At 40.0% G+C, this 21,700-nt stretch overlaps 1 protein-coding gene across 1 annotated transcript; it reads left to right on the plus strand.

The window, feature by feature from the left end:
- The first annotated feature begins 52 nt into the window (after positions 1-52).
- On the plus strand, positions 53-21,010 carry LOC122550786 (arachidonate 5-lipoxygenase-activating protein). Its single transcript, XM_043692040.1, has 5 exons — positions 53-252; positions 341-422; positions 13,629-13,699; positions 16,270-16,351; positions 20,694-21,010. Exons 1-5 carry the CDS (start codon positions 183-185, stop codon positions 20,854-20,856), a joined length of 468 nt encoding a protein of 155 aa, XP_043547975.1. The 5' UTR covers positions 53-182; the 3' UTR covers positions 20,857-21,010.
- The last annotated feature ends 690 nt before the right edge of the window (positions 21,011-21,700 follow it).

Consider the following 21,700-nt stretch of genomic DNA (forward strand, 5'->3'; position numbering starts at 1 on the left):
GACACATATCGCCTACCCATCACCCCACCCCCGGCTTCAAGGTTAGATCAACATTCTTCCGCTACGTGCAATGCAAAAGAAAAATCGGAAGTTGGACCGATTACGAGATAAAGTACGGGACGTTTTATTTTATTGGTACGATCTCCCCTGACAGGAGCACAAAGCATTGTGAGCTCGGCAGCATGGATATGGAGATTCTGGACAATGTGATCTTTCTGGGTACTGTCACTCTGCTCAGTGCTCTTCAGAATGGTAAGAGATCTGCTTCACATGCAACCAGTTTGCACGGAGTTTGCTGTTCACTCACATGATGGGAATTATCTGTCTTCTCCTGTTGCAGTATTCTTCGCGTACACAGTCCAGAATGAATCCCTTCAGAAGCGTCCCACACACAGCGCTTTCGACCGGGTCAATGTATCAAGGTAAGCCAATGTTTTCTACAAACAATTTATGTTAGTAATGCTCTTCCCTCCCCCGCCCTCCGTACATTATTCAAAACAATAAAACTGCTTTAATATCAACAGCGAGGTACGATTTGAATAAGATCAGTTTTCAGGCACTTTTGAAAGATGATCTCCACAGTACCAGAGTTAATTATAACTACTTCACAACAGTAGCCGGTTGTACCAGGACCAAAGAACACCCATTGAATATCGTTCAATTAATCCTAATGGGAAAACAATCAATTGATTCAAGCAGAAAGGAAATGTTTTTAGTTCATGATGATTCTTAGGAGTTAGACAGCGTTGCAAATGACACTGATTACAAGCCATCCACATTCATATCTGAAATATTACTAAGCAGCATTTTCATTTTGGTGGCCTGAAACTGTTTCCAGTTCTAGTTCATTGTAAAGAAGGGATTAAACAAGAAACCAAAGACAGATAAACTACACCTAGATTATGACTTTAAATTAACTGCAGACAATTGTAAATCCGTTAAAAAAAATGGTTCAAAGTATCTTAGTTTATTTTACTGAAAAGTGCAATGAATGTTTGCAATCGGATTTAGGGACAGTGTAATTAACTGAGACTAACCCAACCGACGTTTCAGGAATTTGGCAGAAATACCATAGAACGTTTCAGCATCTTAGTGAGACCACACAACTTGTAATTATTTGTCATCTTTAATGTAATGAAACACCCGTAACTGTTTCACAGAAGTAATTCAAAATGAAACATATTACAGAACTTCCAAACTGAAAAGAGGTAGGTCTTAATTAGTGTCTAAAAAGAGAAAACAGATATACAAAGGTTGAAGGAAGAGTTTAAAAAAAAACCCACAAAGTGGAAGGTGGGGTGATGTGAACTCGGGAAATCCAAGAGGCCAAAATTGAAGGAGTACAGATGTCTAGAGCATTGCAGGACCAGAGTTAGATGTTGTGATGGTTTTGGGTGAAGAGCCCATGGACGGCTTTGAAAACAAGGATGAGAATTTCTTCTTAATCAGGAGGCAGTGTAGGTCAGTGAACTCACGGCTGATTGATAAACAGAATACCATACCAGTTATTTAAAAAATCCCGTAGAGAATGATTTGTTAGTTCCATTGGCCTAAAGTAGTCAGTTTCTCAGCAAAACAAAATAAAATTATATTCAAACACTTTTAAAACACATCCTTTACAGTCCTTGAATCCAAAAGAGCCAGTTTAATGTTAACAGGGATGGTATGGTAGCACAGTGGTTGGCACTGCTACCTCACAGTGCCAAGGACCTGGGTTCGATTCCACCTTCAAGCAACTGTCTGTGTGAAGTTTGCACATTCTCCCAGTGTCTGTGTGGGTTTCCTCCAGGTGATCTGGTTTCCTCCCACAGTCTAAAGATGTGTAGATTAGGTGTATTGGCCATTCTAAATTGCCCGTAGTGTCCAGGGATATGCAGGCTAAGTGGATTAGCTGTGCTTAATGTTGGGTTATAGCGATGCGGCATTGGGTGGGATGCTTTTTGGAGGGTCTGTGCAGACTCGATGGGCTGAATGGCCTCTTTGCATAGTGCAGGGATGCTATAAACAGCCTTTGAAACTCTGCCAGTAGATACCATTAGCAAGCATTCACAATGGTGTATGATTCAATTTGGGGCAGATGTAGATTTGTAGGTGAGGCTTGCTTTGAGCACTGTTGTGTTGTAATCCAGCACAAAAAAAGGCTGGAATATCACTGAATGTAATGTGCTCAAAATTCTGTGATCTTTTGCAAAGATTTGGTCTGTTTTGGGTGCATAATGCTGTAAGTCACAGAATAATATACCAGGAATTTCATCCCTTGAAATAAAAGGCATTAAAACTTTATCTGTTAACTTTTCTTATGCAATTAATTATTGGATATAAGCCAATTATTTTCCAAGAAAATAACTTTAAAACTCTTGTGAGCTTCCTTCTCCTACATCTATTGAGTAACTTCCACAAATTATTCTTTGAAAACCAACTCTTGTTAATTCAGACAAGAAATGTAGATATTGACGTCTTCTGTGGCAAGCTCAATGTTACAGGAATGAGTCATAGTCACAGAGATCCATAACATGGAAAAAAGCCAATCAGCTCATCAAGACTGTGTTATTCAATAACAACCATCCAGTGGGAAAATGATCAGCCACCCTGCTCACCCACAGCATGGCCACATAAAAAACACAGAAGCTGGCTTGTAAAACCCAGAAATCAAACATGCCAACACATACAAAAATTACCCAGAGTGCCCCAATCTTGGCCAAACAGGCTAACATAAAAAACAGACATGGCCAAGCCACTCCCAGACCAGAGAATACACTTCCTAAAACAGCTTTCACAATCAGCTCCCAGCCCAGATTAGCACTGCAGTCCCAACACCCTAAGGGCAGGCTCCTTTCCCACTGAAACCGATACCGCATAAACAAAGAGACAGACCAAAAGACCCTAGAAGACTTCGCCCACAGGAGGAACACAATGGACACACCTGAATGTCACAATGGACACACATTTTCGTGCAGATGAGAAATACAGTAAGGAATCCTCTAGAAGACATTCTTACCCACTCACAAAGATGGCTGGAATCTCCTGTGCCAATTACAAAAGAATTGCTACTGCCAGACGTTTGATTAACTTCCACTCAGTTTATTCTTGTTTTAATCTCTTTACAATTTTCACCATTGTACTGTAACTGCTTTACAATTATTACCTTTGTGTTGTAAAGCATGCCTGTACTTTCTGTTCAGGGAAGACAGCATTTGGCCATTGTGTAGGAGATCAGTTCTGTTTCAGCCTGGTTAATGTCTCTTCCACAATATTACTTTGTTTAATAAACTGCTTGTCAATTTCACTACGATCCTTGTTTGTGGTCTCTGATCAATTGGGTTCAATTCGCCGATACACCCCTACTATCTAACCCCATTTTCCAATACTTGGCCCATAGCCTTGGATCCCTTGGCGTTGCAAGTGTACCTCTAAACACTTCTTAAGTGTAATGAGATTTCTGTCTGTACCACCTGAAGAGACAATCAGTTTAAGATTCCCACCACCTTCTGGTTGAAAATGTTATCCCTCATATGTGCAAGAATAAACTGAGGAAACTAATTTTTACCTGGCATGCTTCAAATCAGGTTAACTGACTTCTATTTAAATCAAACGCATGAAGGAGGTGTATTTCTTTGCTGCAAGATTGCCTTTGAAGTTTTGAATATACTTGCTGCCACATTACAATAAGTTAAAGAAGGAGGGAAATGGGAAAGGTTATTTTGATATTGGACTTGAATCAAACAGAATTTAAAGAGAAACAATCCTAGGTTATAAAGTAACTATCTCATTTGGTAGAGTAAGCCAAACTAACAGTGAAGTGAAACAAGGTAAAAACAATGACTGCAAATGCTGGAAACCAGATTCTTGATCAGTGGTGCTGGAAGAGCACAGCAGTTCAGGCAGCATCCGATGAGGTGAGTCTCTTATTAGATAAAATTAGATAAAAGCCCCTGAAGGGCCTTTGCCCGAAACGTCGATTTTGCTGCTCTTCGGATGCTGCCTGAATTGCTGTGCTCTTCCAGCACCACTGATCCAGAAAGTGAAGTGAAACAGGCTATCGCAGAGTGTCCCAGTGTGATGCTTAATAATGCTTTATGATGTCATAGAGTCATAGAGTTATACAGCAAGGAAACAGACCCTTCGGTCCAACTCATCCACATCAACTAGACTTCCTAATCTGACCTACTCCCATTTGTCAAAATTTGGTCTGTATCCCCCGTGACAGTGACGAAGGTTATTTAAGATTACAAAGAGATCTTGATCAATTGAGGTAATGAGCTGATGAATGGCAAATTGAGTTTAATTTGCAAAATGTGATCTATCAGATTTTGGTAAAACAAACAGGGACAAGATTTATACAATTAAAAGTAGGACCTTGGGCATTGTTTTAGAACAGAGAGATCTAGGGGTAAAGGTACATAATTCTTTGAAGTTTACATCACATATAGATAGAGTGGTTAGGAAGGTATTCAGCACGCTTGCCCTTATTGCTCAGACCTTTGAGTATAGGAGTTAGGACTTATGCTGAGTTTGTACAGGACTTGGTGAGGTCTCTTCTGGAGTACCGTGTCCAGATTAGCACTGCTGCCTCACAGTGCAAAGGACCCGGATTCGATCCTAGCCTTGGGCGACTGTGTGGAGTTTGCACATCCTCCCCGTGTTTGTGTGGGTTTCCTCCGGGTGCTCCAGTTTCCTCCCTCATTCCAAAAGATGTGCAGGTCAGGTGAATTGGCCATGCTAAGTTGCCAATAGTGTTGGGTGCATTAGTCAGGGGTAAATGTAGGAAGTGACTTTGGGTGGGTTATTCTTCGGAAGGTCAGTGTGGACTTGTTGGGTGAGGGGCCTGTTTCCACACTGTAGAAAATCTAATCTAATCTAATCTGGTTGCCCTGTTACAGGAAGGATATTATTAAGCTGGAGAGGATTCGAAAGAGATTTACCAGGATGTATCCAGGAATGAAGAATTTTAATTATAAGGAGAGGCTGGACAGACAGAGACGTTTTTTCACTGGAGCATGGAGAGTTGAGGGGTGACCTTATAGAGGTTTATAAAAAATTAAATGTACAGATATAGTGAAAGCAGGTGTCGTTTTCCTAGGGTGGAGGATTTCAAGACTAGAGGGCATATTTTTAAGATGAGAGGAGAAAGACTTAAAATAGACAAGGGGAAACGTTTTTACACTGAGAGTGATTCGCGTGTAGAATGAACTTCCAGAGGAAGTAGTGGCTGTGGGTACAATTACAATGTTTAAAAGACATTTAGATAAGTACGTGAATAAAAATTGTTTAGAGGGATATGGGCAAAGTGCATGCAGGTGGATCTATTTTAGTCTGGAATGATGACCAACATGGACTGGTTGGACCAAAGGATCTGTTTCCAAACTGCGTGAGTCTATGACTCTAAACCCTTCATATTCATGTATCTATCCATATACCTTTTTAAATGTTGTAATTGTCCCAGCCTTTACCACTTCCTCTGGCAGCTGGTTCCAGATACGCACCACCGTCTGCATGAAAAAGTTGACTCTCAGGTCCCTTTTAAATCTTGCCCCTCTCACCCTAAACCTATGATCTATAGGTTTAGACTCCCCACCCTCGGCAAAAGACCTTGCCTATTCACCCTATCCATGCCCCTCATGATTTTATAGACCTCTATAAGGTGACCCCTCAGCCTTCAACACTCACAGAAAAAAGCCCTGGCCTTGTCAGCCTTTCCCTATAGCTCAAATGCTCTAATTCCAGCAACTTCCTTGTAAATCTTTACAGAACCCTTTCAAGTTTAACAACAGCCTTCCAACTGCAGGGAAACCAGAATTGAACACAGTATTCTAAAACTGGCCTAACCAATCTCCTGTACAGCCACAGCATGATGCCCCAACTCCAAAACCCAATGCATTGATTAATAAAGGCAAGTGTACCAAATACCTTCTTCACCACCCTGTCTACCTAAACTCCACTTTCAAGGAACTATGCACCTGCACCCCTAAAATTCTTTTTTCAGCAAAACTCCCCAGGGCTGTACTATTAACTGCCAGGTCCTGCCCTGGTTTGCCTAACCAAAATGCAACACCTCAAATTTATCTAAATTAAACTTCATCTGTCCCTTCTCTACCCATTGGCCCATCTGATCATGGTCCAATTGTATTCTGAGATAGCCTTCTTCATTGTCACTACATCACCAATTTTGGTGTCATCTGCAAACTTACTAACCATACCTCCTATATTCACATATAAATTATTTTTATAAATGACAAAAAGGAGTGGACCTAGCACCGATCCTTGCAGCATCCACTGGTCACAGGCCTCCAGTCCAAAAACAACCTTGTACCATCACCCCCCTGTCTCCTATTTTCAAGCCAATTTTGTATTCAATTGGTTAGCTCTTTCTGGATCCCCTGTAATGTAATCTTGCTAAACAGTATGACTCTATGTGGAATACTTTGCTGAAGTCCATATAAACAACATCTACTGCTCTGCCTTTATCAATATTCTTTGTCACGTCTTCAAAAAACTCAATCAACTCAGTGAGGCATGATTTCTGATGCACAAAGCCATGCTAACTATCCCCAATCAGTCCTTGCTTTTCCAAATATAAGTAAATCCTATCCCTCAGAATCCCCTCCAACAACTTATCCATCACTGACATCAGGCTCACTGGTCTATAGTTTCCTGGCTTTTCCTTACCAGATTTCCTAAATAATGGCACCATATTAGCCACTCTCCAGTTTTCCAGCACCTCACCCGTGGCTGTTGATGATAGAAATATCTCAGCAAGGGGTCCAGTAATCACTTCCCTAGCTTCCCACAAAGTCCCAGGGATTTATCCACCCTTATGCATTTTAAGAACTTCTGCACTTCCTCTTCTGTAATATAGATGCAAAATATTTGTTTATTATCTCACTCATTTGCTGTGGTTCCATACATAAACAGCCTCATTGATTTTTAAGGGACCCTATTCTATCCATAGTTACTCATTTTCCCTGAATGTATTTATAGAATCGTTTTGGATTCTCCTTAACCCTATTTGTCAAAGCTAACTCATGTCCCCTTTTTTCCCTCCTGGTTCTCCTCTTAAGTATATTCTTACTGCCGTTATACTCTTCTGAGAACTCACTCGACTTCTGCCGTCCATACTTGACATACTTACTTCTTTTTCTTGGCTAGAGCCTGAATTTTGCTAGTCATCCAGCATTCCCTATACCTACCAGCCTTGCCCTTTGCACTAACAGGAACGTCTCTGAATTCTCATTATCTCACTTTTGAAAGCCTCATGCTTTCCAACTATTGCTTTATCTGTGAACTGCATCCCCCAATCAACTTTTGAAAGTTCCTGCCTAATACTATCAAAATTGCCCTTACTCCAATTTAGAACTTTAACTTTGCGATCAGGTCTATCCTTTTCTATCACTATTTTAAAACTAATAGAATTATGATCACTTGCCCCAAAGTGCTCCCCCACTGACACCTCAGTCACTTGCTCTACCTTATTTCCCAAGAGAAGGTCAGGTTTTGCTCCTTCTCTTGTAGGTACATCCACATACTGAATAAGAAAATTCCTCTTCATCCAAGCCCTGAACACTCTGGCAGTCTCAGTCTAAGTTTGGAAAGTTAAAATCCCCTACCATCACAACCCTATTATTCTTACAGATATCTGAGATCATCTGACATATTTGCTTCTCAATTTTCCACTGATTACTAGGTGCCTGCAGTACAATCCCAATAAGGTAATCCTCCCTTTCTTATTTGTCTGTTCCATCCATATAACTTCACTGGATGTTCTTCCAGGAATACCCTCTGTAAGTACAACCATAATGTTCTCCCTAACCAAAAACACCACTCCCCCGCTTCTTCTGCCACCACTTCTATCCTTCTTAAAGCATTTATACCCTGGAACAATAAGCTGCCAGTCCTGCTCCTTCCTAAGACATGCTACTGCAAGAGTTATGATATCCCAATTCAATGTTCCCAACTATGCCCTAAGTTCATCTGCTTTGCATGTCAGGCCTCTTGCATTGAAATAAATGCAGTTTAATTTATCAATCTTACCTTGTTCTCTGCCGTGCTCCTGCTGTCTTCTTGACTGTTTAACTTGCTCCCTTGCTATTATAACAGCCTCAAACTGAGCTCCTTTCTCACTATCATTTTAGATCCCATTCTTCCCCTTACTAGTTTAAAACCTCCTGAGTAGCACTCACAGGTCTCCCTGCTAGGATATAGATCACCTTCCAATTCAAGTGCAACCCATCCTTCTTATTTGGGTCACTTCTACCCCAGGAGAGATTCCAAAGATCCAAAAATGTGAACTCTTCTCCCTGCTCCAGCTCCTTAGTCATGCATTCATCTGCTCTATCCCGCTATCCTACTCTCACTAGCACTTGGCACCAAAAGTAATCCAGATATTATGATGCTCAAGTCCCTACTTTTCAACCTCCTGCCTACTTTCTTTTAGTGTCTCTGCCAAACATCATCCCTTTCTCTTCCTATGTCATTAGTACCAATGTGTACAATGATCTTCTGCTGGTCACTCCCCTTTCAGAATATTCTGCACCTACTATGATATATCCATGACCTTGGCACCAGGGTGGTAACACACCATCTTGATGTCTCAATGATGCCTGGAGAAACGTCTGTCTGTGCCCTGGACGCAAGAATCACCTATCATAAATTAACCACTTGGAACCTGATATGGACGCCATTACAGTACAGCCAGTCAGGGTACCAGAAACCTGGTTGTCAGTGCTACATTCCCCTGAGAGGCCATCACCCCCTGCAGTATCCAAAATAGTATATTTGTTTGAAATGGGGATAGCCACAGGAGACTCCTGCACTACCTGCCTAGCAATAACCCATCTACCTGACTGTAGCTGCAGATTTTCTACCTTCCTGAAACTACCATCCATCACACCTCCTAGCTCCTGTAAATTCCTCATTGTCTCTAACCGCTGTTCCATCCGATCCATGTGATCCGATAAGATTTGCATCCAAATGCACTTCCTACAGACATAATCTCCAGGAACATTGAAATTCTCCCTGAACTCTTACATCTAAGAGGAAGAGCACATCACCCTGCTAAAAGCCATCCCTGCCCCCTTTAAGAATCTACAGACCCAGAAAATACCTAAAACCAAATACAACACACTTTGTTCAGAAACTCAGCATTAGCACAGCTCAAAACAATGTTTTGGGATAACGATACCTATCTTTATATTAAAACTCAATCAAAGGACAAATCTCAGTAAAGCATAAAAAAGACCCTCACCCTACTCACTATTATAGATTTACAAAAAAAAATACTGATTAAGATTTATAAGTTTTATAAGTCTTAAAATCAAGCACTTAACTAACAAGGGTCTGATATCATCAGTGATCTCTCCCAGCTGCAATGTGCAATTGCAAAATTAGGTCCACCAATGTCAGCTGTGGTAAAATGTAAAGAACGTTGGAATTGAAAAAAACATGTAAATTTTGGTGTCTAATAACTTTATCAGTAAATTGCATAATGAATCAACTAAAGTATTGGTGCATCAAATCTGATCATGAATCATCCTGACTGAAATTCTTAGTTTTTATCACTTTCAATATCAATACATGATTTGGAGATGCCAGTGTTGGACTACCACTTGATGAAGGAGCAGCGCTCCGAAAGCTAGTGTGCTTCCAATTAAACCTGTTGGACTTTAACCTGGTGTTGTATGATTTTTAATATCAATACAGTTTTCAATTTAAGATTAAATTGGTAGAGTTTATACGTTTGTTAGTCTCTTGTGCAGTTTCTCCACTTTATTTTTAAACAATAAAAATAGTCAATTCAACTTGAATGGATACCAGATGATGTTATGCTTTCAGCCTTATGTTTTTGTGTGTCTCCTTTTTAGTATCATGTGTCAGACACCATTTTCTAGCCAAGAAGTTACACATGCTAATTATTTCTGTAGTACCAGCATGCTGCTCAATAGACTACCCAAACTGACTCAAATGACTCAAAATATTTATTCTGAAGAAAGAGCTTGACCCCATTTATTCCATGTTTTCATTATTTGAGAGAGATTGTGAAATTGTGAGGCAATTATGACAGAGATTAACTTCCAATGTTACTGTTCCCTGACTCTCTCTACCAGAATGGGGTGTATATGAGGTTCCAAGCAATTAATTGTGATAGGCGATTTTCTAGAAATTAATGCCTCTGCCAACTTGTATATATATCAATTCAATCAGCTCAAAAATCATCTATTTTCTCTGTTCACTAACTTTATTAGTTAAGATTTGAAGGTGCCGGTGTTGGACTGGGATATACAAAACTAAAAACCACACAACACAAGATAATAGTCTAACAGGTTTATTTGGAAGCACCAGCTTTTGGAGTGCTGCTCCTTCATCAGGTAGTTGTGGAGTACAAGATTGTAAGACACAGAATTTATAGCAAAAGTTGACTGTGTGATGCAACTGAAATGACACATTGAAAAAGATTGTTTGTTAAGTCTCTCATCTCTTAGAATGACCATGTTTCAGTTCTTTCACATGTCTGTTTCAATATATCATTTCAGTTACATCACACTGTAAATCTTTGTTATAAATTCTGTCTTATGATCTTATACTCCACAACCAACTGATGAAGGAGCAGTGCTCCAAAAGCCAGTGCTTCCAAATAAACCTGTTGGACCTTAACTTGGTGTTGTGTGATTTTTAACTTTATTATTAAGTTTTTCAATTAAGCTTTTAGCACCTAAACAAGGACCATGTAATGGGATTTAATCAGACTGTGCACCTCAGTTCTTTACTTGATGTTTGTATAGTACCATGGACTGGCAGCATTGAATTGTGGTTTTCCATTCTGAATTTTGTCTAATAAGAGACTCACCTCATCGGATGCTGCCTGAATTGTTGTGCTCTTCCAGCACCACTGATCCAGAATCTGGTTTCCAGCATCTGCAGTCATTGTTTTTACCTCATCAATCTTGGAAGCAGCTGACTAAAACTTGTCATATGCAGAACATGAGCTAGAAACTTGAAGAAAGGGACTTCCTCTTGAGCAACATCCTGCTTGACATAAAGCTGTACTCATATGTTTAAAGTTTCAACTCATATGATGCCATTTCCGGTTTATTTCTTGTTGCAGCTCATTACTGTGTTCTCTGTGTGGGTGCTTGAAATATGAAATCTATTTCTCCTTCTTTACCGTTCATAAATGCACAAACTATTTCTGCAGTACTATTCTGGCTCTTTTCTTGTAATTTTACATTCTTAGCTCTTTCAGTGAAGGTGGTACAATATGATGACACAGATACTTTAGTACAATCGGATGCATCACACAATAAACTATAATTCTCATTTACACATCGTTGTCAAATAATTGTCTAAAGCAGTTGGCACCACCAAGACTCACACTGTCCCCATCAAATGGCCCTTGCTGCTAGACCGGAGTTTAGAAGAATGAAATGTGATCACAGTGAGATATATAGGATACTTAAGAGGTTTGACAATGTAAATCTGAAAGGATGTTTCCCCTCATGGGAGAGTCTCAGAGCAGAGGGCATAGTCTAAGAATAAAGGGGCACCAGATTAAGACTGGGGTAAGGAGGAATTCCTTCTTTCAGAAGGTTGTGAGTCTTTAGAACTCTTTGTCACAGGGAGCTGTGGGAGCAGACTTCTTGTGTAAAATCATGGCTGAGGTAGATTATTGATCAATGGGAAAATCAAGATTATGGGGAAAGGGCAAGAAAGTGAAAGTGATTAGATCAGCCATGATCCTATTGAAGGGTGTAACAGGCTCAATGAGCTGAATGACCTAATCCTGTTCCTATTTCCTATGGTCTTATAAACTCCCTTCCTAAAAGCTCTGTGAATATACCTACAACCCAAAGACTACAGTGGTTCAGCAAGGTAGCTCACCATCACCTGCTCCAGGACAGTTAGAGATGGATGATAAATACTGGCTTAGCCAGTGATGCCTGCATTCCTTGAATGAATAAAAAATAAATGAGCTGTAGCTCATATGAAACCTTACTATGAAAGTAGTGGAAACTACAGGAAATGAATAATGATCTAAGGCCTTAATGAAAAATTCACCCAATCTGTCATACTCAACATGATTCCTGTATCTGTGATCTGAGGTTGTTTTACAATCATTTATTCAGTACAAGAAGAGAAACAAGGTGAAAAAAGTTATTAAAATATTATAAAAACTCAAATTGCTGCTGCTGATAAAGTCAGATTTATTTTCACACTGCTCGATCTTTTTATATATGTGGCTAATTTTCCACCTTAGACTTGAATCTACAATATGTGTGTTTCATTTCAATGTCACAGTTTGTTAAATTAACTTTCCTTGAATTTGAACAAGTAATATCAGCATGCAAATAAGCTTTTACTAAGGTTTCATATTTTTTTTTATTTTTAAGTTGTTCATTAACCTTAGCATTGTTTCACTTCTCCATCTTTGGCTCCATAATGTATATTTTAAACAAATCTTTCAAAGGATGTTTCGCATTTTCATTATCCTTTCTTGTCACATGGCTGCTGCAAGGTCAGCCTTTATTATCTACTCTTTAGTTACCTAGATAGGCTATATGGGTGGCAGAGTGGCTCAATGGCTAGCACTGCTGCCTTAGAGTGCCAAGAACTCAGGTTCCATTCTAGCCATGGGTGGCTGTCTGTATGGAGTTTACATGTTGTTTGCATGGGTTTCCACAGAGTGTTCTGGTTTCCTCCTACAGTCCAAAGACATGCTGGTTAGGTGGATTGGCCATGGTAAATTGTTTGTAGTTTTCAGGGATGTGTCGGCTAAATGGATTAGCCATTGTAAATGTGGGGATACAGTAGGGGTCTGGGACTGAGTGGGACGGTCTTTAGAGGGTTGGTGTGAAATTGATGGGCCTAATAGCCTTCCCCTTACACTGCAGGGTTTCAAGAGAAGGAAGTATAGTAATTAGCCTTCCTTCCATTTGAACCCCTGTGGTTTATGTGTTGAATCTTTGTAGTGGTTGCACATAACTGAGTGACTGGCTAGTTCACTTCAGAGAGCTACCATCTACATTGATAGTACACTACTAGAGTTACACATTGACAGATCTTCTTCCTTAAATGAGTTGGGTATTGAACAAATCATCTATTTTGTCTGCTTTCAATGCATCTTGGAATGGATTATATAGACCCTTAATGAAGTGCAGTGAAAATGAATCAATACTTACCAATGCTCCAGTGGTTGGATTATGAAGATTGCATAAAGTAGGCTTGTACTTCTAGGAGTATTGAGGTTACAGTTTGATTTAATTGAGGGTTTTTGGGATTTTGAAAGTAATTGATAGGGGACCTGCTGATAAACATTTTCTTCTGGTGGCCTAACTTTAACCTTAAAATTGGAATCAGATAATGCAAGAGGAAATTAGGAAACATTTCTTTATACAAATAGTAGAAGTGCAGAACTCTCTCCCATAAAAAGCTGCAGATGCCAACTCAATTAATAATTATAAATTTAAGATGCATAGATTACTGCTAGACAAGCATATGGAGTTAAGTTACAGATCAATCTTATCTCTCTGAATTGTGGAACAGCTCAGAGCAGAATGGTTTGCTCCTGTTCCTATGCTCCTATAATATTGCAAGGACATTGATGTGATTTTTGATTACACTTGTTGTTTTGTTTTTAGCCGTAATTGCGCTGAGGTTTATCCCACGTTTCTTGCTTTACTGTGGACTGCTGGACTTTTCTGTAGTCAGGGTAAGTTGCCATTAATATAATTTACATCTAAAGAATTTGCTTGTGAAATGAAAACTTGCATATCTTTTATTATTTTATTTAAGCGTTCTCAATTAATATTCACTTGCGTGTTTCTGATGTGTTTTATCGATAATTTGGGTCATTTTGAGACTGAGTTGGAACCATAAAAAAAAAATCAGTGCTGCGGGTAGTACACCTTCCCCAACTCTCCATCCTTGTATAAGTCCAACAAATAAACAGCTTTGGATAACAAGTCCAGCTCATCATCTTACTGTAAATCTTATAACTTTGAGGTGCTAATCTTAGACCAGTATTTTTCCAAAAGTACAGTTCATTCATAAAATGTTTACAGGTATGTTACATGACAATTGAAATTTGGCAATATGAAGTGTCATGCAGGTCAGTTTATTTCATTACAGAATATAGATGTCTCACCACACCAGACGTTACATGTTATATTTACAATGTAAATTTATAGTTCTCATTCAACATTCTGTGGTGAATCTAGCCCAAGGGGTTTTACATATATTCAAACCCCTTGAAATACAATGTATAGGAGGGCCTGAGACAGTGGCCTTTACTGAGCCTTTGCAGTTCCTGGCAAAGCCTGAGAATGTGCCTTATCACATAGTGCTGGACCTTGGAATGTGTCAGGTCATCAAAAGCTTTTTACACTGGAAGACTAGAAAGTCTTGGACAGACCAAATAGCATCTTTCACTGAGTTGATAGTCCTCCAGTGATTGTTGATGTTTGTCTCAGTCTGTGTCCCTGGACCTCAAGGGGATTAAAAAATCTGTTTATATCATTTGTCCAGAGTTTCTGTGGCATAATGTCATAATTGTAGAGTGCAAAGTCCTACATTACAGGAGTGCTCCAAATAAACCATGATTTAAAAAAAAGCATTGTGTATCTTTAAGGACCAGCTTTACAATGGTGCAATCAAGAAGGAAGTGGATGGCAATTTCTTTCCCAGCAGAACTGCCTGAAGCAGCTTGCACTCTGACTGGATCTGACAGAGAGCTCTTCTCAATGCAAGACAATCTACATCTTAATGGTTGCTTAAATATCCTGGCATTGGTGCATTCTTCCAAGTGAATTTGACAGTTTGCTTAGGGAATAATCCAACAGGATTCACACTTTCCTTTTCCATAGGCCCTTCAGAAAGTTACATGCAGACCATTGCACTTGTGGTTAATGGTGTTTTCCTGTACAATCCTTTCCCCGAGGGACAGGTTGAGTGTCACGATGCAAATGACTGCACCTTCTATGGCAATGTAGCTCAATTTAGCCTTCACGACATTGTGATGATTAAACCTCAGTGTTTAGTGACGCTTTTGAGGTTTCTGCATAACCTAATCCAGCCACAAAAAAGGTGGCTGTCAGAATAAAAGACACATTGGGTTTGGTTTTGCACCTCTTTGTACATCATGACCCTGTGCATAGTGTTGGTTTTCAATTTCCAAATCAATTGTAAGATGGCTTAGGTGACCACCACATTACAGGTGTGGAATTGGGGATAGGACTGCAGGACATAAAGCAACAGTAAGAACTCCTTGCACATGATGGTTAGGTTTTGACCCACAACAGTGAGGGATCTCCACTCCCATATGCCCGGTATCTGTTTGACCTTGGTTATGGCAAAGAAGAGCTGAAAATGTGCTGCTGGAAAAGCGCAGCAGGTCAGGCAGCATCCAAGGAGCAGGAGAATCGATGTTTCGGGCATGAGCCCTTCTTCAGGAATTTTACTCTGATCTCCAGCATCTGCAGTCCTCACTTTCTCCTATGGCAAAGAAGAGACAGCCCTGCCCGACTCCAGAGATAATGTCCTTCAAATTCACCCAACTAGATTTAACTGTTTCATCTTTCTTGCATTATCAGTGTTTAATTCTGATTCTGCCAGCATGATGAAATTCCCTTGTAGATTTGGTCTCTACTCTCTCCTGAGCCATTTGTTATCTACTGGATTAAAAAATCTGTGTTTATGTCATTTGTCCAGAATTTCTGTGGCTCAGTACCATAATTATAGCAAATGATTAGACAAACCACTCTGGAAATACAATAGTTTGTACATTTACTTCCCCCAAGATACAACAAGCTTTCATATGCCCATGAACTGAGAGAGACTTCACTTCAGATGTAAATTTTCTGAAACGTCAAGGAATTACAATGGGCCCATTTTAATAATGAGGACTCAAATCAGAACTCATTACCTTTGCCTTCTAGATAATGTACAATGAAGCTAATAATATGAGATGAAAGTGGCATTCATTTAAGACCTTCTCTGTCTTGTTCACCTTTCTGTAACAGCATGGCCTTTAAATGTAATCTGACAGTTGGGACTTGGCAAAATCAGTTTATTGGTATTGGTCCGGAAAAACCTTTTTGTGCTCATATCCAAAGTGTACACAACTCTTCGAATTGGCACCTCTGTTTCCCAGGGAATAGTTGGAAACACAACCTGAAGTGGACCATGTCAAAATTCCCTCATAGCTTTGGGTTACTATGGTTATAACATCATGGTTTTCTGTTTTGCATTAAATAATGTCGATCTGTGTTTCTCTTTTGCTAGCTCCCGCAGCCTTCGCTGGATTGTTGTATTTGGTGGTGAGGCACAAATACTTTGTGGGTTATTTAGGAGAGAACAGTCAAAGGTAACAGTTCTTTGTTCTATAAGCATTTTAAAAATTATAAGTCTGTATCTTCAGCTCTCATTGATAATGGACATGAGATGTCTTGCCGTTGTGATTAATATTTCAGATTAGATTAGATGATTAGATTCCCTACATTGTGGAAACAGGCTCTTCGGCCCAACAAGTCCACACCGACCCTCCGAAGAGTAACCCACCCAGATCCATTTCCCTCTGACTAAAGTACCTCACACTACGGGCATGGCCAATTCACCTGACCTGCACATCTTTGGACTGTGGGAGGAAACCAGAGCACCCAGAAGAAACCCACTCAGACACGGGGAGAATGCGCAAACTCCACACAGACTGTCGCCCAAGGCTGGAAACAATTAAACCTTTAAAGAAAAGTGATGAATTGTTGAGCTAATTAGGTGAAGGTAAAGATGTTGATGGTGTGGAATCAAAAAGTACTTTTCAGTCATATTACTTACTGTTAATATCAGCTCAGGTTGATCTCGTAACCAGTTCTTGGGGAAAAATATCTTTGTCTTGACAAAGCTCATCTGCCTGCACCACCAGGTAATCTCACGTCGATGTTTCTGGTGGGCATTATATTGGATAAAACAATCCAACCAGCTCGCTTAGTGAACTGCCTGTGAACACTGGCTCAGCACTTGCAGCTCACCTTTCCAATTCGGGTAAAAGAGAATCCAAAGAGATTTTATAAATATTTTGCATCATTATTTACTGTGGAGAAGGACATGGAAGATATAGAATGTGGGGAAATAGATGGTGACATCTTGAAAAATGTCCATATTACAGAGGAGGAGGTGCTGGATATCATAAAAAACATAAAAGTGGATAAATCTCCAGGATCTGATCAGGTGTACCCTAAATCTCTGTGGGAATTTAGGGAAGTGATTGCTGGGCCCCTTGCTGAAACATTTGTATCAATAGTCATGGGTAATGTGCTGGAAGACTGGAGGTTGGCTAACGTACCACTATTTAAGAAAGATGATAAGGAAAAGCCAGGGAATTATAGACCGGTGAGCCTGACATTGGTGGTCGGCAAGTTGTTGGAGGGAATCCTGAGGGACAGGATGTACATGTATTTGGAAAAGCAAGGACTGATTAGGGATAGTCAACAAGGTTTTGTGCATGGGAAATCATGTCTCATGAACTTGATTAAATTTTTTGAAGAAATAATGAAGAGGATTGATGAGGGCAGAGCGGTGGATGTGATCTATGTGGACTTCAGTAAGGCATTCGGCAAGGTTCCTCGTGGTAGACTGGTTAGCAAGGTTAGATCTCATGAAATACAGGGAAAATTAGTCATTCGGATACAGAACTGGCTTGAAGGTAGAAGACAGAGGGTGGTGATGGAGGGTTGGAGGCCTGTGACCAGTGGTGATTCACAAGGATAGATGCTTGGTTCAATGCTTTTCATCATTTAGATAAATGACTTGGATGTGAATATAGGACGCATAGCTAGTACATTTGCAGATAACACCAAAATTGGAGGTATGGTGACAGTGAAGAAGGTAATCTCAGGTACAATGGGATCTCAATCAGATGGGCCAATGGGCTGAGGAGTGGCAGATGGAGTTTAATTTAGATAAATGCAAGGTGCTGCATTTTGGAAAGGCTAATCAGGGCAGGATTCATACACTTAATAGTAAGGTCCTGGGGAGTATCGCTGAACAAAGAGACCTTGGAGTGCAGGTTCATAGTTCCTTGAAAGTGGAGTTGAAGGTAGATGGGATAGTGAGGAAGGCATTTGGTATGCTTTCCTTTATTTGATAGAGCATTGAGTACAGGAATTAGGAGGTCATGTTGCAGCTGTACAGGACATTGGTTAGGCCACTGTTGGAATATTATGTGCAATTCTGGTCACCCTCCTATTGGAAAGATGTTGTGAAACTTGAAAGTGTTCAGAAAATATTTACAAGGATTTGAGCTATGAGGAGAGGCTGAATAGGCTGGAACTGTTTCCCTGGAGCATCGGAGGCTGAGGGGTGACCTCATAGAGGTTTATAAGATTGTGAGGGGCATGGATAAATAGACAAGGTCTCTTCCTTGAGGTGGGGGAGTCCAGAACTAGAGCGCATAGGTTTAGGATTAGAGGGGAAAAATTTAAAAAGGACCTAAGGGGCAACTGAATGGGTACATGAATATGAGGGGTTTAGAAGGATATAGGCCACATGCTGGCAAATGTGATTAGATTAGATTAGGATATCTGGACAGCATGGACGAGTTGTACTGAAGGGTCTGTTTCTGTGCTGTACATCTCTATGACTATGACAGCTTATTCAAAAAAAAATCAGACAAACTTTGCAATCGTGTTGCGTACATATTCTTCCAAGTTTGCAGTCAACACAGTAGTGACTCAACATTGTCCCGTAACTCTTATCTTATTTTGAAACAATTTCCTCTTTCATCTAGCTGCCAGAATGTATGGTGTTATTTCCACATCAGTAGAGTGAACATTGTGGTTTTCACTTCCTTTAAAAACTACCAGATAGTCTTCTACATTTAATTCATTGTGTTTTATAGTTAACCCTACTTTAGATTTGAAAATGCTTGAGTGATTATTTATTCAGGCGACTGTGTCATGATAGAGGTGCCATAGGTGAATCACCAATTTGAGTAATTGGAAAATACAATGGGCAAGATGTAAAATGGGCAATTGATCAGATCTCATCACTTCCTTGAATAAGGAGACTAAAAATTGTCTTTCATAAAGGAATATATTTCGAATGGGTAAACTCAGACTGGCCATGATCCTATCTGCTTTGAGGAAATACAAATAAAAAGAAACTTTGAAAAATTATTGCTTTGTTCATTCGATATAGAGTAACATGATGGAATTATTTAGAACTATGAAAGGACGAGAGCCATTGGAAATTAATCTTTTACAGTGTACGAGATGTCAGGAACTAAGTTCTAACACCTAACCATTAACATCTTTAGCCTCCTGACAAGCCTCCATCCCCAATCCAACTCCACAGTTACAAGAAGTGGAATCAGATTGGTCTGGCTGGTGCATTCAGATAGATTTCAGCTAATAATATGCTAGAAACTGATTGAGGTATTAATATCAGGACAAGCACATTTATGGAGTTTCAGTCTTTGGCCCAGGCTCCCAGTCATAGAGCCTCATCAGGCAGACGCTGTGTCCATGAAAACAGTGCAAGAGCCTGCATCCAATGTATCCAGACCTTGGATTTACAGCTTTTTGGTCACATTCAACAAAAACTCACAATTAACGTACTGAAACATACCCGGGTGCTTCACAGGAACTCATAAACAAAGTAAGACATTGAGTCACATATGGAAATATATACAGAGGTGAAATGACCAAAAGTTTGGTCAAAAAGCTAGTTTTTAATAAATGTCTCAAAGCAAGAAAATAAGATGAAGACTTGGAGAGTTGGGTGGGAAAGGTGACAGTGAGAAAGCACTGGGTATTGTCAGCATTCATGTGAAAACTAATGCAATGCCTTTGTATGTTGGTGCCTATGGACAATGTGTAGATGAGGAAGAAGAGGGGGCAAAGGATGGATCGCTGGGGAACAACAGAGTTAATGGAGCAGGAGCAGGAATAGAGGGAAGCCATTGCAAATGAATCACAGGCTATGATCAGTTAGTAATGAATGGAGCAGTCTTGTCTTGCTGAACAACAGAGGGAGGCATTGCAGGAGAATGATCTGATCAACAATATGTACACCTGCAGAGCAGTCACGAGGACGAGGAGGGAAACATTATGTTTGTCACTGATACATAGATGCAATTCTCTCTAGATTTATGATGTGAGATCTGCAGATGGAAATACACAAATTCAGGGCCAGTATGTTGGCAATACAGCCTTTGATATAGGGATCCTCGGAGGAAAATGTGCAGTATTGTCTAATTTATTGCAGTTTTTAATTCTTTGATCTGATGGGGATAAGGCATGTGTACTTTGTCGTTCCAAAGAAGTGACTTCGATTTGTGTGAGGTGACTGAGGACGAGTAGAACTCAATAGCGATGATTTTATGAATGTGTACTGTCTGACAATGGTTTTCTGTTCCTTGGGGGCAGCCTCTCAGGAAATTGTGGGGGCCCTCCAATTATTTCCCAATCCGCATTAGCTGCAGGCAAGGTTCACTGGCATAAAGTGGGCATTGTACAAATGTTCTTTAACTGAGCAGATAAGTCATATGGACTGACACAATAGTCCAATATCAGTTGCTGTACCTGCCTGCTAAAGGGTTATTTAATAGAGATGGTGCTGCGAGCAGTTTTATTCATGAACTGTGATTTATGCACAAATGTACAGTGATTTTCTAAATCTTTAATTCTTGTCTATGTCACTTATTTTTACAGTCTTCCTGGTTTCTTTTTCGGAAAACGTTTGATGGCATTCTTATTCTTCATGGCAACTGCTGGAATTATCAACTATGCAACAAACTACTTCTTTGGAATCAACTTTCTGTATTACATTCAAACAGCCACCAAAGCCTCTGCTGCATTGCTTCTTATTCCCTAATCAAGTTGGAGACATTGTTAACATTAACATTTACCCTTTGGTAACTCCAAACTTGCTAACATAGAATCATACAGCACAGAAACAGACCCTTCGGTCCAAGTCATTCATACCGACCAGGGTTTCCAAACTGAACTAGTCCCACTTGCATGCATTTGGCCCACATCCCTCTAAGCTTTTCCTATTCATGTAACTGTTCAAATGCCTTTTACACGTACCTGCATCTACCACTTCCTCTATTTGTTAAGCAAATTCATTTGAGGCTGTTTGATTGAAAACTGAAGTAAAGAATTCAATGTCTACATTGTTTCCCTTATGAGGTAACAATAAAATTCGAGTGGAACTTTATTACTTTTCAGGACACCATGATATACTTGAGGCACAGAATTCAACAGAATCAAAGCTATAAGCCTGGGTCTAACACTTATACAACAGCGAAAGGGTATAATATAAACAAGTCCTTGGTGTCTTCTATCGTGTGGATTGCCACTTTATGAAATGGTATTTCATTTTATATCAAGAGACAAAATACTTCTGATGGTACACTTCAAAGGCACACAATCTAATGTCCTTAGCAAAATGGCAACAGGCAATTGGAAGCAAAATGGCACGCAAAGTGCTCGGAAACCAGGCACCATGGATTTCAAAGTGGCAAGTTTGTGGTTACCTATCCCCACGGATCTGATCATTTCAAGGCAAGACTCCCTTACTCCCTCCCGCTGCTCTGTTCGCAGCCAATGTCCCAATGGTGACCCCGATCTTTTCGATTTGTTTTCCCAACATGGACTCCTGTTTGATTTTGGTCTCAACCATCAGTCAGGATGCTGTTCTGGTCAGGTGGGACCCT

This window comes from Chiloscyllium plagiosum, chromosome 6, assembly GCF_004010195.1.
Source record: "Chiloscyllium plagiosum isolate BGI_BamShark_2017 chromosome 6, ASM401019v2, whole genome shotgun sequence".
NCBI classification, from domain to species: domain Eukaryota; kingdom Metazoa; phylum Chordata; class Chondrichthyes; order Orectolobiformes; family Hemiscylliidae; genus Chiloscyllium; species Chiloscyllium plagiosum.